The sequence below is a fragment of the Coptis chinensis genome, chromosome 3, assembly GCF_015680905.1.
Source record: "Coptis chinensis isolate HL-2020 chromosome 3, ASM1568090v1, whole genome shotgun sequence".
NCBI lineage: Eukaryota > Viridiplantae > Streptophyta > Magnoliopsida > Ranunculales > Ranunculaceae > Coptis > Coptis chinensis.
Window position 1 is genome coordinate 10,562,102 of NC_141458.1, and position 17,087 is coordinate 10,579,188.

At 39.1% G+C, this 17,087-nt stretch overlaps 1 protein-coding gene and 1 pseudogene across 4 annotated transcripts; one reads left to right on the forward strand and one right to left on the reverse strand.

Annotated features, from left to right (window-relative positions):
• Positions 1-270: 270 nt before the first annotated feature.
• On the forward strand, positions 271-3,816 carry LOC147507860 (ACT-like superfamily protein). Of its 3 annotated transcripts, none has more exons than XM_086600523.1 (9): positions 271-387; positions 474-573; positions 993-1,069; positions 1,196-1,247; positions 1,339-1,453; positions 1,675-1,742; positions 2,271-2,954; positions 3,059-3,163; positions 3,303-3,816. In XM_086600523.1, the coding sequence occupies exons 3-9, from the start codon at positions 1,002-1,004 to the stop codon at positions 3,633-3,635; spliced, it is 1,425 nt and encodes a 474-aa protein (XP_086456649.1). In that variant the 5' UTR covers positions 271-387; positions 474-573; positions 993-1,001; the 3' UTR covers positions 3,636-3,816. The 3 variants fall into 3 exon arrangements, with proteins under 3 accessions (XP_086456649.1, XP_086456650.1, XP_086456648.1); XM_086600522.1 differs by having other exon boundaries at positions 286-387; positions 1,001-1,069; XM_086600524.1 differs by lacking the exon at positions 474-573 and having other exon boundaries at positions 277-387; positions 1,001-1,069.
• Positions 3,817-5,391: 1,575 nt separating this feature from the next.
• LOC147507861 (uncharacterized) lies at positions 5,392-8,513 on the reverse strand (annotated as a pseudogene). The gene is made up of 3 exons (XR_015217816.1): positions 7,891-8,513; positions 6,862-7,049; positions 5,392-6,097 (listed from the first exon to the last, which is right to left on the reverse strand). The product of XR_015217816.1 is annotated as an uncharacterized LOC147507861 (transcript).
• Positions 8,514-17,087: the final 8,574 nt, after the last annotated feature.

Consider the following 17,087-nt stretch of genomic DNA (forward strand, 5'->3'; position numbering starts at 1 on the left):
GCGTGTGGCTCCACTTTGAGCAGGTACTTGTTTGAAACTTAGATGAAATGACTGTGTACTCTGCTTCTCCAAAACCTTACTAATCACCATTAGTTCGTGCATTACATCAAGTTTGACCACGAAAGTAAAGGTCAAAGAAAATGGAGATAGATTTTGAGCCATCAGTTCCTACTTCCTACCGTTGGTTTTGCCACAAACAAAGGGACATGTACATAAGAAACAATTAAAATGTGGCCCATAAATCACAACGATTCACATTCTTCTCCGCTTAACTTGTTCAAACTCAAAACTCCATTCTCTTTATAATTTAAATGGATCACCAATTATAACGAACTTGCTTTTTCTTGGACTTGCTTTGGCATTGCTGAGTTTGTATGAACTCAGTAGGTAAGCTACGCGCCTACCCTTCTATCCTCTTATTTAGAAATTCATATTTGCATGTACCTGTCTTAGCTTGTACTTATTCTTGACAGAAAAGACAACGCTTGTTTCTTTCCAAAGAGCTGCATAAAGCCCATGCGCCCTACTTGAAGAATCTAAGAATGAGTAGCCTCTATGCAACTTGCTAGCTAGGTGCGTTGCCTGCTACCGTTTAAAAGCACCTTTCCAAACTTCTCTTATTTGATTTTAAGCATTTTTTACATTCTTCACCTAATAGATTGCTCTTTGCCTCCATGTATTCTGGTTAAAAAAAATAAAAATAAAAATCTGTGGTAATGCTGATGCTGAACGTAATTAGAATGAAACGAATCAAGTACTAGTTTGTTCAGCTAGTTTTGTCAAATGCGAATTTCATTAGTCGGTAAAGTCTGCAAAAATGTAGGCTCGATGAGGGGTACTTGAAAATGTAGTTTACTGGTTGTACTGTATGTCTGTATGTACTGACATCTCTGCATTGCATACTCAATAAGGGGCTTACATTAAGTTATTTCCTCATTACTGGTAGTCTGGTAGACTTGTTTTTTCTGTTTTCGAAGCTTTATTCTATCTAGTTTCGCAGCATGGACGTTTGTTGGCCTTACTTTGATCCTGATTATGAGAACTTCACAGAGAGAATAAATGGTCCCAGGTCAGTTTTAAGTTTCAATGTTAACCAACAAATTAAACGGTTTGTGATGATGACACCCATGTACCACATATTGATTGAAAATAAAGGAGAATGTTTTGGCTGACTAAGCTAACATTGATCTTGTAGTTGTCAGGTGTGCATCGACAATGAGACTTGTATCCAATGTACAGTAGTAAAGGCAAGTGTTGTAAATATTGGATACTTGCACATGCGTGTATGAGAGAGTGGTCATGTGACTAGTGTAAATGTTGTATACTATGGTACTGCAGGTAGCTAGTGTAAATAAGCAGGGTTTTCTGTTGCAAGTGGTGCAAGCTTTGACAGACATGAACCTTTCCATTACTAAAGGCTACATTTCATCTGACGCTGGATGGTTCATGGATGGTACGATAACCCTATTTACCTCAGAATAATTTCAAAATAGTATTGAAGTTGCAGAATGCATCATACATCAGTACTGAGTAAACAATATAGTAGCCTTAAAGAGGTATGCATGTATCCCCGTAAGTTGTACTAGCTGGTGTACCTTAGCTATACGGCCACATGCCAAACGACTATGATCCCTGCTTTTACAACTGCTGAGATGCTTCTGTATTTTTTTGCAGTTTTCCATGTCAAAGATGAGCATGGCAAGAAACTGAGGGATCAAAGTGTCATTAACTACATTCAGCAGGTAAACTATTTGGTGCATAATGTTCTGTAAGCCTTCCACGTTATCAGTGGCTGTTACGCAAGAGTCAGTTCACTAATGGACCAATTTTAATATAAAGAACAATCTAAATTAGCTAAGCTGCAGTTAGATCGAGGCAATAACAGTAATTGAACAATGCCTGGTTTTCATTCCAGTTTTACAATAAGTAACATTATTTAAAAAAACAAAATAGTCTGAGGAATGAAAAGAAACAAACAATATGGATGATGAAATGAAGAGAACAGGGGAGTTAGTTACCAGTAAGATAAGGCAAAAGTCCATTTCGCCTTCATCACCTTGTCTAAGAAGCTGATTAGGGACAACAATTAAATCTCTGCTCACATTGAAGGCATCTTCCACTGTGAACCACCAAGCCTTAAATGTGGTGCATCCGTGCATGTGATCTGTTTCTCCAGCTTACTTACAAGTATAATAGTATATATTCGGAAAAATAACAGAAATGTTGGAGAAAGCAACAAAACCTAATCCTTCAGATGTCAAAACATGCAGGCCATATACGCAAGGAGAGAGCTCCAAGACACTGGTGTCGTGAAGACATCTACCGCAAAAGCAGTAGGGGCAGAGATCTCAAAAGAGCACACAGCCATTGAATTAACAGGAACAGACCGCCCTGGTCTATTCTCCGAGATATCTGCAGCTCTCACTGACTTGAGGTGCAACGTTGAAGAGGCACATGCTTGGAGCCACAACAAGAGACTCGCTTGTGTCGCTTACATTTCTGACCAGTCTACAGCCAGCTGCATTGATGACCCTCTACGCCTTTCCAGCATCAAAGATCATCTTGCCACTATAATCAATGCCACTAATTCTGCTGATGCTGAAGGGGTTCATCATGATCATAAAGGCGTGGAGACTGCAGGACTTCCTGGAGGTGATGGGACAACAAGTAGTGTCGAACGCAGGTTGCACCAGCTCATGTTTTCTGTCCATGACTTCGACTACCCACAAGGGTCCATACGCAGCTCAGCTTTAGCTGTGGCAATCAATAGCACGAAAGAGGGAAGAGAAACAGTCGTGCTGATTGAGAATTGTAATGAGAAAGGGTATTCAGTTGTTAGTATAGAATCTAAAGATAGACAGAGGCTCATGTTTGACACTGTCTGCACACTTACTGATATGCAATACGTGATTTTCCATGCTACGATAAGGTCTTATGGAGATTGTGCATTCCAGGTATGTTTGAAGCTACCAAGAGTCAAGTATGTATGACCCTGCTTTAATATTTTAGGTGTTGCATATGACTGACTCAATGCTTCATATGGACAATGTGCCTACAGGAGTACTATATTCGGCATATAGATGGGTGCCCCTTGAACACAGAAACTGAGAAGCTTCGAGTCAGAAAATGCTTACAGGCTGCTATAGAACGCAGGGTCTGTGAGGTAGGCACGATACCTATAAGTAAAGGCCATGTTCTCCATTGTCATCTTTATCTCTATTTGATATACATGTCCATCTAATGTTTTTAGAGCAGAGATATTTGTTTAAGCCGGTTATACTAGTTTAGTTACTATTGGGCAGGGGATACGGCTGGAGTTAAGAGCTGACAATAGGGTGGGGCTGCTTTCTGACATAACAAGGATTCTACGGGAATATGGGCTTGCCGTTGTTCGAGCGGATGTGGCCACAAAGGGAGAAAAGATGGTGAATGCTTTCTATGTGCGTGATATTTCAGGAAATAAGGTGGACATGCGGACTGTTGAATCAATTAAAAAGGAAATGGAATCTATTGCTCTTGAAGTGAAAACTGACACAGCCAGGCCAAGCTCACCTGATAGAACTCGATTTTCATTTAGCGACATGCTGAGATCGCAGATTGAGCGCATCTCCCACAACTTTATTCCGATCAAGTGAACATTTTTTTTGGTAGATCCGATCAAGTGAACATGATCATCAATCAATCACATTCTTGGTGTAGACAAATAACTTAGAGTTAGGTAATTGTAACAGCATTGTGTTTGTACGTAAATAACTTGTAGTGCAGTTGTACTCGAATGTGCTAACATTGAACATAATGAACTTCAGTTAGTTTCAACATTGTCCCAACAATAAGCCTAGACATTTGTTTCAACGTCAGTTTATCTATTTCTTTTCGTTTCCCAAAAATTCTATGATTGTCTATTACATCCCTTTAAATAACAACTACCTGTTTCTCCTTCCCCAGTAGATCTCCTGTGGTCACAGAAGAAAAATATCTTCACCATGAAGTGGACATCCACTAAAATATGCTTGGTCCGGTAACGTTCACATCAACCAATACAATACAGTACAACTCCATGTCTCCATGACACTAAGTGTACTCAGTACCCACAATGAGGGCTCCCAAGATATGAACTCTGTCTCTGTACACAATGTGCCATGTCCTCGTACTCATGTAATTAGACCAAGTAAGAATGGATTTCCATTTTTGCGGTATGTTACATGACAACTGCCTATCCTAAACCTCCAAATAGCAGATTCAGTCACCAAAGATATCACTCGAACTATAAATTGTGATGGTTCCTAAACCTCATCATGGAAACAGTATGATCTACATACCTTTCTCTAACATTTTCTCTTCACAAAACCATTATACTGTCCAGGCCATTCACAAAGGGACATTATTAGTTTCATCAACAGAAAAATTTGACCATACTTCCTCGTAATGTTTGGTGAGCAAAAAACAATAAGAGAAGGTTGTGTGCTTTTCTTCTTTCGAATTCCCATTGAGGAACAATTCTGCAAAGGTATTTGAAGAGGTAGCCCTGACAGGTTTGCAGCCGATGATAGGAACTCGGCTTGGTCTCAGAGGAATAATTCTGGATGCAGTCCCCAGGACTAATATCTATTGGGGTGTGATTGCTCATAAACGCTCAGTGGTATCTTCATGATAAAAACAATGTGGCTCTCATCAGAAATACTGCTAGTACTGGTAAATTCCGCTGTTGAATTGTCTCACGTCCTAGGTTCTGATATACATCCCACCATTCTCTAGCACACTAAAGATACATACTTGTTTGACTAGGGGGCTGGCAGAAGTCTGGACACGAAGGCTCAGTCCCACAATCCACAGCTTAACCCCTGACCACTATTCACTACGTCTTTGGTAAATTATCCCAGAACTGTTTAACTGATCATTCCATCAGGTTAATGAAATTTAGTGGCAGAAGCTAAACACTGTACACCACTGTGACTAAAGTATTATCCACCCTAACTGAAGTTTATAAAGGATGTCACAAGTAGGAATCTCACAATAACGCTCGTTTGATATATCAATAACCTAGAAAGGAAAAACTGATATAGCTTTCCACTATCTTACCATAACGAACTAATGTAATGACACTCATCTGATATATCAATGAAACCTAGAAAGGAAAAATGATATAGCTTTCCACTGTCTTACCATCACGAACTAATTTAATGACGCTTGTTTTAGTTTGGGTAAATATAAGTAGCTAGTTCCACCTCATAGCTTGAATTATCCATTGATACAAAGGAACTAGAGACTACAAAGTTAGTCAGTTCACTCAGTTGATATATATATAACATAATAAGAGTGGCAAAAGACGTGGAAAATATGAAATTTATGAATTTCTAGAGCAACACAGTTCATTCTTCATTTAAACAGATATTGTGGACAGAAAGATGATGTATATACAGTAGTAAACAATTACAGATTGTAGAGTTCACAATGATCAGATTTGGCACAATGAAAACAAGTTATTAATTATGTGAACTCATAGGGACCCATTATTTACCAAAACGTAGTTTCTACTAGGTTATGAACCATGGTATAGAACGAAGAAAATTATCACACAACTTTACAGAAACATATCAACTTAAGCAGTCCCGACACTTTCGGTATCAAATTCATCGACGGTAAGCCACTCATTTGACTCCTCACTTTCTGAGTCTTTCTGTTGAGAAGCTGGCTGGGATGGTTTTGAATTTTCGCTTAATTGAACCCATCCACTGGATTCATTAGGTGAAGATAAATGTATGTTCTTTGCTGGGTTGGAACTTGAGGTATCATTATCATCATCCTCAAGATCACTGAATGAGACATCTTGCTCGTTTCCTAGCTGGTTTCGACTATTAAAAAAAGGTCCTGTCTCCACATCTTCCTCTAACCACTTATAAACATCTAAATCCTCCTGATCCTCTGCAATTACAGTCTTACCAAAAACCTTTTTTTCCTCAACTGAGCTTCTCTCTTCTTGGATATCATTACCATTTTCATTCACCTCCAAGGACAAACCATCAGCTGTTGAGGTCTGTAACTGTGCATTGGTCCTCTTTTGCAGCGTTTGTAACAGAATGTCTCGTGTTTCAACAATCTGAGAAGAAGCAGAAACTCTTACACCAAGGAGTCATTTATTTGCAAAATACTTGAGAAACAACCACGTAAGTTGCATAAGATATGTAACATGAGGTGCCTGAGAAAATGTAATATTATGGACATGAGTTAAAGTCTCTAGTGTCTGCTCCGGACACGGCTTGGACAACTGTTCATCGCGGCACCTACAGCAAGAATTAGAGTCTTACTCCTAGATAACTCGTTCTACATTTAGTTTAGTCTTGTGAAATGAGGTAAGGTTCATCCCATGTCCCCTTGGCTACATATGTTATGAGTACGATTTTTGACTTTATGACTTTTAACTTTCAATATTCGATTGTCATTAAAGAATTATATATATTTATTCCATTGCCGTGTCTGCGTCCGATATTTTTTAGATTCCCTGTGCCACCAAGTTTGCATTCGTTAGCCCTCAACCTAAAGTGAAGATTTGCAACACTTCACACAATTTCACAGAGAAAATCGAAATTATTGATATATAGGAAAGGAGGGAACATGGATGAAGAGGGGAGAGATAACAGAAACGATAAAAGCATGTATGATGAAACTCATATAAAAAGCTGACGAGAAGATACAACAGCGGATTTTAGCTTATTTTTTAGCAAACAAATCACAACTTGTACAATATGTCAAAATCCATGCGCAATCACAGAAAGCTAGTCTATGGAATGCCTAAATACTATAATATTCTGCAGTCATGCCAGTGATATAGTATAAGATCATATATAAACACAGGATTCTTACCTGAGCAGTTGATAGAAGCTCTACGTCATGCTTATGCAGCCTCGGATGCAACAAAATAAAATATATCATCCAAAAGTGTTCTTCCTTCATGTTACTTGGGCAAAGGTTCATTTTTAGATCTGCTAAACTAGGAGCCAAATGTTCAACAGTTGAGGCATGCTCCCTTTGAGCACTTGACATATCAAAATCTACAAAACCTCAAACAAAAAGTTCAGAGATGGTATTAATTGCTCAAAGTTGTAAGTAGTCTGAAATTGAGAAAATCAAGACAAGCTTCCAGTTTGACAATTCAAATCTGCGGACACATCCAATCCAGTGAACATCCTAAACAAATCAGTTGCTACAAGAATTTGTTATGAAAGATTATCACTGCAAATTACCCATATGTACCAAAGAATCATATGGTAATTCAACTATGATCTCATATTGAAATTATATTTTCATTTTCTGTGTGTGTGTGTGCTAGTGTACTTCTGTTCTTTGTAAATGTCTTCCTTAACTGTTTATAAATGCACGAGTACAATATAATCTTGTAAACTGTATAGTACATGTGAAAGCATGTACAAGTCTTTCATGACTTCTGAATTTTTTTTCGGCGGTGGACATATAGTATCATCACGTTGTCCTACTTTACATGGGATAGTTGCATGTGTAGTCTACATGGGCACTGTGTATATTTCTTACATGGATAGGTCAGTCAAGTTGAATATGCCAATTGAACGTGTACCATGACCTGGACACTAGACTTTCAGCTAAGGCATAGTTGCGAGCTTCTGAATGCATATTCAGAGTCTCACAGAGTATACTTATGTGAATGAATGACCACGCTCATATTTTCAACACCAATCCAATAGAACGATCAACACATTTTTGATATGTTGACAAACAAAACAAAGCAAACTCGGATATCTTTTTTTTCTTTACCTTATACAACTAATGTAACTGTTTCCAAATGTAAATCATACTACATTCCACATTCACAATAACTACTACATAACCATAAAACGCAGGCAAATTTAATCTAATTACCAATATCATCCAACGCCAAGGGAAAATCAGTCCAACATTGAGGCCGTAACGAAATCTCCCGAACAAATTCCAAAGCTTCTTCACTAATCCCAACAACACCACTTCCAAGTCCCATCATCATCATCATCATCATCATCATTAAATTGCAATATATTGGAAGCCAGCCTAGAAATCTGATTAACAGCTTTATTACTAGAAATCAAAGATAGCCCAGACTTTAAACTACCACTTATTTCAGCAAAATCATTCCGAATGCCGACTAGTGTTTGCGAATCACCTTCTTCTGTCGAAGAAATGGTTGGGGCGTTAGTGGAAGGTGGTGGAGCTAGAAAAGAGGCAACACCCCAAAGTTGACGAGTTAGTGTTTTGCCCAGCTCTGATAAGTCTTCTTTCACACTTGCACTCTTTTCATCTTCTCCTTCTGATGATGATGATGATGATGATTCTTTTTGGGATTTGAAAGGGTTTGTGAGTGAAAGCCAAGATGACATTTTTTTATTTTTATTTTGATAATTTGGTAAGGAGAGAATTGTGAAGATGATGAAGACAAGAGACAGTAGAGAAGCTGGAAAAGGTAGGACTCTCTTTTTTTTTTGTTCCTTCGTTTCTGTTTTATTATTAACACTGTTGCTTTGTGCTGAGATATGTGACGGGCGTGTACATGAATGCTGAGATAGCGTACGTCAGCGTAGGCGTGCATGTTTGATAACTTGTTTCCTCTAAAGCACGGACGCACCAACCCATGGACTGACCCAGATACAGACACGGATGCGGTATATGGACGCGGTCAACATGGTCAAGATGCGGTCAACTAAACTGGACGCGGGTCAACATGGTCAAGACGCGGATTTTGACCCAAAAAAATATATAATAAATCAAAATAATATTAAAAAACTCAATTTTTTTATTTTTTGTTTTATTAAGATTTATGACATGTTTTTAAAATTTGATTAGGAAATATTAAACTTAATTTTGTGGCTATTTATCTTTAATAGTTTTGAATTTATGAATGTTGATACATTTAATTTAGTTTTAATGTTCAATTTATATAAAATAAAATTATAAATATTAATTAATTTCCACCTATTTTGCTGCGTCCGGATCTTACATTTTTGAGATATAACTGAGTCGCCACGTCTGTGTCCGCGTCCGTGCAACATAGTTTGTTTCTAAGCTAGCCTTAAAGAGAGTCTCTAGGTGTGTTGGACTGGCGGTGGCAATTGGCGAACAAGTTTGCAAATTGTGGTTGGAAAACATTGCCGACTCTAGGTGTGGAATCAAAAACTGGTCGCCACTTGAAGTGGTGCAACTCCGAGTATGCAAACCATTTAACTCAACAAAAAAATTCAAGCGGCAGCTGAAGTGCACCAGCCAAGTTGAGTGAAGCGCCCATATCCACAAACTTGTTCACAAATTTTGATTTAAAAGTAATTTCCATAATTATTCGAAAATAATATTTAAAAATAATAGATAGACTTAGTCATTTTCTTGAGTAACATGCTTACATATAGGGCTATCAAAGGATCAGTTATGGAAAATTTAAACCCATAAAATAATTGGGTACTCAAAACCGAACCGATTATTATATTTCATCCAAAACCAAATCGATAAGATATATTGCAAACCGAATTCGAACTGAAAACTATAAAATCAATTAAATTCTAAATTAAACAAATTAGTTTCAGCTATATGATTGATAAAATTTATACAAAATTAATCATAAATATTATTAAAATGTCATCTTATTATCTTATTGGTTTAGTGGAGGGCAAATCTTAAACCAAACCAATATCTTATCCGAGCTCAAAATTGAACTCATTACCAAACCGAAACCAAATTATCAAAACTCAAACTGTTTTTTATCGATTTGGCTCGGATCGGTTATCAAAACCATTGGCAGCCCTACTTACCTACCCCGCAATAAACTCATAAAATCAAATTTGTAGGAATGTAGGTTCTTTGCATGATAAACTTATTTAACAAAAATAGAATACATACAGAAGGCAACTGAAATAAACTTGAACACACTCGATACTGACTTATCCGCAATAAACTCATAAAATCAAATTTGTAGGAATGTAGGTTCTTTTCATGATAAACTTATTTAACAAAAATAGAATACATACAGAACGCAACTGAAATAAACTCGAACACACTCGATACTGACTTATATTTTTTCTTGCCATGGTCGCATAGCAAGTAGGGGTGGGCAATGGGCCGGGTCGGGCTAGCCCGGCCCTAAACATTTAAAGCCCTTCAGATATTAGGGCCGGGTTGGCCCGGCCCTAAAGTCGGCATAGGTATCGGTCGGGCCGGTCACAAGTCTAAATCTCAAGCCACGACCACGACCCTAGCCCTCTTTAAGGGCTTTAGGGTCGGGCTTTAGGGTAGGGCTTTAGGGGGGCCTATATATTTTTTTTTTTTACTACATCGGTTTTAAAACTCATTTATATTACAAAAATGTACAATAATCTACAAACTCAAAGTCCAACCAATCTAGTAATAATCCTGTATAAGTCCAAAAATTTAAAATGCACATCCACAATCTAATGAACTGAAGCACACCGAGAGTTCGGAATTTGTTCTTCTTTATACTCAAACCTCACTAAAATTACATTTAACATTGAAATACATAGACAAATAATTATATTATCATTTTAAAGGAAGAAGTAATAGATATAAAGAAGAAACATAATAGTTTTGGTTAAGGGTCATGGAAGTTGTTAAACTATTTGTAATATCATAAATTATTTCTATAATAGATTCAAACAAATATAATATTATCTTTCTTCTAATTTAAAAGTGATTCAAGCTTTGTATATGGAAATGAAAATATTGGCTTTTGAACAAGTGATGGAGAAAGGTTTGAGATTACAAATGTCATTTTTCTGACAAAGGGTGTTTTTTGGTTTCTATGTTACAAATGTCTGCTCTGTATTTTGCTTTAATGGTGTGGAAGGAAACCTTTAGTTTTAGACTTGGCTTGGATGTGAATAAAAATATAATTTATAAGAAATAAGTGAGAAAAGAAATTGAGAATAATAAGTTATGGACTTTGACTTGATGATCAAAGGAATAAAGTCTTATTTTTATTAGGCTAGTGCTCATTGTTCTTCATGGTCGCTAAGTTGACAAGTTTTTGTTATATAAAACAAGTTATTGGAAGTACCTTTGGGTGTAAGTGATAAATTACAAAGGACAATATTATTTTAATTGAAAATATTTAACAAAGAGTCGACAATTATGGTATGTGTATTTATAGTGAAAGTATGAAAACAAGGGGCGGTTAGGGCTTGGTTAGGGCTTGGTTAGGTCGGGCCTATGTTTTAGAATCTTAGCCCCAGCATTCTAGAAGGCATAGGGCCGCCCCTACCTCTACCCTAAACTCGTGGAGGGCTTTAGTTGTGAAGGCTTTATAGGGCTTAGGGTCGGGTCGGTCAGGGCCGGGTTAGGGTCGTTAGGGCCAAATTCCCACCCCTAATAGCAAGTCTCCTAGTGTTACATAAGAATCACTACTTGCTGACAACGCTAAATTGAACCCTGGAGTTTCGTCTTTAATCATCACCTTAAATCCTTAATCTTAGAATCGTAGGTCGTGTCACACATACCAAGTTGTACACTTGTACGTTATCTTCAGGTTCAATTTTCTCACCACAAATCCATTCTTCTGGCCAACTTGGCGACTTGCTTCAGGCAACGCATTCTCATCAAAGTCATCATAGTCCACTTTGTTGGGCTGTGGAACCTTCGAGCGTATGAAGCTCCAGTATCTCACCAGCAAGCTTTAGAGTTCTTAAACTTTTCGGAATTTCGACGATTTGTCGATATTTCGGCCCCAAACATTTTCTCCCCTTTTTTTCTATGTACACCTATATAAAGGAAATAGATTAGGGTTTTGAGACAACTTTTTGAGAGATTCATTTCTTGGGTATTGTGGAGCTCTATTGAGTTAGGGTTTGAGTGAGGCCTCTTGTTCTTAATTATTGATATCTCTTGTAAACTCTCCAATCTTTGCTATAAAGGAAACTTGGCTCTTGTGTGGATGTAGATAACATTTACCGAACCACCTAAATCTTTGTGTCTCTTTGCATATTTACTTCCTTATTTATTGTTTGTTTGCTATGGGTGATGATAAATTAGTGGTTTTGCTTGTTTGAGTTTGTTGTGATAACTACCAAAGTCTTGGGTGGGTGATTTCCTTGGTGTGAGCTCTAAGTTGAAATCATTTGGGATAGAAAGTAACTAGATTGAGGTGTGACTTTCTAGTGAAATCTCCCAACAAGTGGTATCAGAGCTACAGAGTGTGTGAGAAAAAGACTCCACATTTAGCATTGGAGGATAAGTGTTTGAGGAAATTCCTCTGAGAGGTTCTCCACCGTTGGTTTTGATTCAGTAAAGTCATGACGACCGACAAAGAAAGCTACAGGATAGAAAAGTTTGATGGAACAAACTTTGGCTATTGGAAGATGCAAATTGAGGACGTTCTCTATCAAAAGGATTTGATGGAAACGTTGATAAGTGAGAAGCCTGAGGAGATTCCGCAAGACAAATGGGATTTGCAGGATAGAAAGGCCTTGGCCACAATCCGATTGAGTCTTTCGAAGTCGGTAGCCTTCAATATTAAGACTGAGAAGACGGCGAAGTCTCTCATGGAGGCACTTACTACGATGTATGAACAACCCTCGGCCGTGAACAAAGTCTATTTGATCACCAAGCTATTTAGTATGAGAATGTCGGAGGGGACATCCTTCAAGGATCACTTAAATGAATTCAACCAAACTAAGGACCAATTGGAGTCGGTTGAGATTACATTTAGTGATGAGGTGCTAGCTTTGGCGATACTTGGACAAATGCCTCCAAGTTGGAAGGCTACAGTTGCGGCTATTAGTGGCTCTGGGGGAATGACCAAGTTGAAGTTTGAGCACATTGTTAGTATGGTACTAACCGAGGAAATTCGGAGACAGGATTGTCCTTCATCTTCGGGGTCAACTTCGGGGTCGGCATTGAGCACTGAAAGTAGGGGGAGAAATTTAAACAGAATCGCGTGTAAGAAGAAGAAGTGGAGGGGAGATCGAAATCTCAAGCCCCCCAATTGCAAAGCGTTAAACACAAACCTCGAGACATAAGTGAAGTGGTGTGCTATAATTGTGGTAGGCCTGGCCACTATAGCCCCAATTGTCCGGCACCAAGAAACAACAACAACATTAATAAGAACAAGAAAAAGAATCAAGAATCAAGAAACTAATGTTGTTGAGATGGTAGATGACGCTTTGATATGTTCGATGGAGCACAAGAAGGAGTCTTGGGTATTTGATTCTGGCGCATCTTTTCATGCTACCTCACATCGAGAGTTCCTTGAGAACTACACCGAAGGTGACCTTGGAACGGTCTTTCTCGGTGATGACCAACCTTGTGACATTGTCGGCAAGGGTGACGTGCATGTCAAGATGAATGGCTCGTCATGGTTATTGAGGGACGTCAGACACGTTCCGGATTTGAGGAAGAATTTGATTTCTGTGGGGCAATTGGCAAGTGAAGGATTTGTTATAAAGTCTTCACCGGGTGATACTTGGAAGGTCTCGGCGGTTCATTGATTGTTGCAAATGGTAAGAAAGATGGTACTTCTACATACATGCGCACATAGTTGTGAGTCGATTGTCGGGCACATGGCAAAGAGGATCGAATGTTTGGCACCGTAGACTTGGTCACATGAGTGAGAAAGGAATGAAAATCCTTCACTCTTACGGTAAACTCCCAAAGTTACAATGATCAAATTGACTTCGTGGAGAACTGTGTATTTGGAATTTGGAAAGCGGGTGAGTTTTCGAGAGAATGGGTCGACTCAAAGCAAGAAGGCTTGAGTTGATTCATATAGATGTCTGGGGGCCAGCTAATGTCTCTTCACTTGGCGGAAAGTCATATTTTGTGACTTTCATTGATGACCATACTAGGAAAGTGTGGGTCTATTTCTTGAGACACAAGTCAGAAGTATTTGAAGTATTCAAGACTTGGAAGGCCATGGTTGAGAATGAGACAAGCTTGAAAGTAAAGAAGCTGAGATCCGACAACGGTGGAGAGTATGAGGATTCAGGTTTTAAGAAGTACTGTGCTAACAATGGCATCAAGATGGAAAAGAATTTGCCAGGGACACCTCAGCAGAATGGGATTGCAGAGCGGATGAATAGAACAGTGACAGAGAGAGCTAGGTGTATGCGTACACTAGCAGGCTTGCCCAAGTAGTTTTGGGCAGAAAATGTTAGCACAGTAGCTTACCTGATCAATAGAGGACCATCAGTACCTTTGGATTTTAAGATTCCAGAGGAAGTGTGGAGTGGGAAGGATGTGAACCTTTTCCATTTGAAGGTGTTTGGTTGTGTGTCCTATGTCCACATTAGTGACCAAGCTAGAAGCAAGCTTGATGCTAAGTCACTAAAGTGCACCTTCATCAGCTATGGCGGTGATGATTTTGGGTATCACTTTTGGGATGATCAAAATCGGAAAATTATTCGTAGTAGAGATGTCAGGTTTAATGAGAAGGTGATGTACAGGGGACAGAGATGAAGCACAAACCAAGGAATCGGATGAGAGAGTGGCACGAGTATGTTGAGTTGGAAGACTTCGATGTAAGTAAGTGGTATAGTGGGCCCCCCGGTCAAAGGATGACGGTAGTAGTGACTCGAGAGAATAATGAGGATACTACACCACCGAAGTCCATCTCCACCTCGTGCCCCAAGGAAGACATCCGGGCCACATGTACCGAAAGTAACGAGATATCCACCCTCTACCTATGTGAATTACTTGCTACTTATCGATGGTGGCGAGCCTCAATGCTATGATGAAGCATTGGAGGGTGAGTGATGCAAGCAAGTGGGAGCTTGTTATGCAAGATGAGATGAAGTCCCTCATCTCTAGTGGCGCGTGGGAGTTAGCCAAACTACCCATGGGCAAGAAGGCTCTACGAACAAATGGGTGTTTAGAGTCAAAGAGGAACATGATGGTTCCCGAGATACAAAGCGAGGCTAGTAGTCAAGGGTTTTATTGAAAAGCGACGTTGACTCCCAATGGTGAAACCAATACTATTCGGTCAGTGTTGAGTATTGTTGCAGCGGAAGATTTGTATCTTGAGCAGTTGGATGTTAAAACTGCCTTCCTCCATGGTGACCTAGTTGAGGAAATTTACATGCAGCAACCGGAGGGTTTCATCAAGAAGGGTAAAGAGAATATGGTATGCAGGCTCAGAAAGAGCTTGTATGGTTTGAAGCAAGCCCCTAGGCAGTGGTACAAGAAGTTTGATAACTTCATGCAAGGAAATGGCTACTATAAGTGCAACGCTGACCATTGTTGCTACTTCAAGAGGTTCGACTCCAACTACGTCATCCTGTTGCTATATGTTGATGATATGTTAGTAGCAAGTTCCGATATGTCGAAATTGGGAGATTTGAAAAGAAGTTAGCAAGTAAGTTCTCTATAAAGGACTTGGGTGCAGCGAAACAGATTCTAGGGATGAGGATCAGAAGAGATAGGCAGAAAGGTATTCTGGAGTTGTCTCAGGCTAAGTATATTGAGAAGGTATTGAAGAGGTTCAACATGGGTAGTGCGAAACCAGTTTGCACACCTTTGGTGATCCACTTCAAGTTGTCAAGGAACACTCTCCCAAGACTGTTGAGGAAAGAAACTTCATGGCTAAGGTACCATACGCCTCTGCCATTGGAAGTCTTATGTATGCCATGGTTTGCACGCATCCGGATATAGCCCAAGCAATGGGAGCTATCAGTAGATTTATGTCTAATCCTAGCAAGCAACATTGGGAAGCCGTGAAGTGGATATTGAGATATCTGAGAGGTACTACAGAGAAATGCCTATGTTATGGAAGGGGTGTTGTGAACCTGCAAGGGTATGTGGATGCCGATTTTGTAGGAGAAGTAGATCGCAGAAAAAGCACTACTGGTTATGTCTTTACAGTAGGTGCTACTACAGTGAGTTGGATTTCTCAGTTACAGAAGATTGTTGCTTTGTCTACTACAGAAGCAGAGTATGTGGCGTTCTGCAGGCAAGCAAAGAGATGATCTGGGTTCTGAGGGATTGATAGAAGAGCTTGGGATGAAGCAAGAGAGAAGTGTGTTACACGCTGAGGTCGAGTGCTATACATCTTGCTAAGAATTCGCCTTTCATTCTAGGACCAAGCACATTGGTCTCCGGTATCATTTTATCCGATCTACGTTAGAGGATGAGGTTTTGGCACTTGAGAAGATCCAAGGGAGTGAGAATCCGGTAGGATATGTTGACCAAGACCATGCTCATCGAGAAGTTGAAGTTGTGTTCAACCGGTGGGTCTTCTTGCTTGAAGACCATGATGGATGAGCCGAAAGTGTTTTTAGTAAATTGGAATTGGATGGAGTTGTTACAATTGAGATGTGATGTGCATGTAGAATCTCGAAGGTTCCAAGTGGGAGATTGTTCAATGTGGAACCATCGGTATGAAGCTCGGTATCTCACCGGCAAGCTTTAGAGTTCTTAAACTTTTCGGAATTTCGACGATTTGTCAATATTTCGGCCCCAAACCTTTTCTCCCCTTTTTTTCTATGTACACCTATATAAAGGAAATAGATTAGGGTTTTGAGACAACTTTTTGAGAGATTCATTTCTTGGGTATTGTGGGAGCTCTATTGAGCTAAGGTTTGAGTGAGGCCTCTTGTTCTTGATTCTTGATATCTCTTGTAAACTCTTCAATCTTTGTTATAAAGGAAACTTGGCTCTTGTGTGGATGTAGGTAACATTTACCGAACCACCTAAATCTTTGTGTCTCTTTGCATATTTACTTCCTTATTTATTGTTTGCTTGCTATGGGTGATGATAAATTAGTGGCTTTGCTTGTTTGAGTTTGTTGTGATAACTACCAAAGTCTTGGGTGGGTGATTTTCTTGGTGTGAGCTCCAAGTTGAAATCATTTGGGATAGAAAGTAACTAGATTGAGGTGTGACTTTCTAGTGAAATCTCCCAACACACTTTATCATTGTTAGAGGAGCAGTCAGCTTTAGTCTTCGAATTGCATTTACCAAGTTGCACATCTGTTTCAAGGTCCATCTCCTCGTCACAAATATAGAACAATTTAGAACAAGAATAATACTAGATGAAGAAAGCTTAAACTAAACTGCATGTATATGAACTCAAATAAAGAAGCCATATCTATATATAAA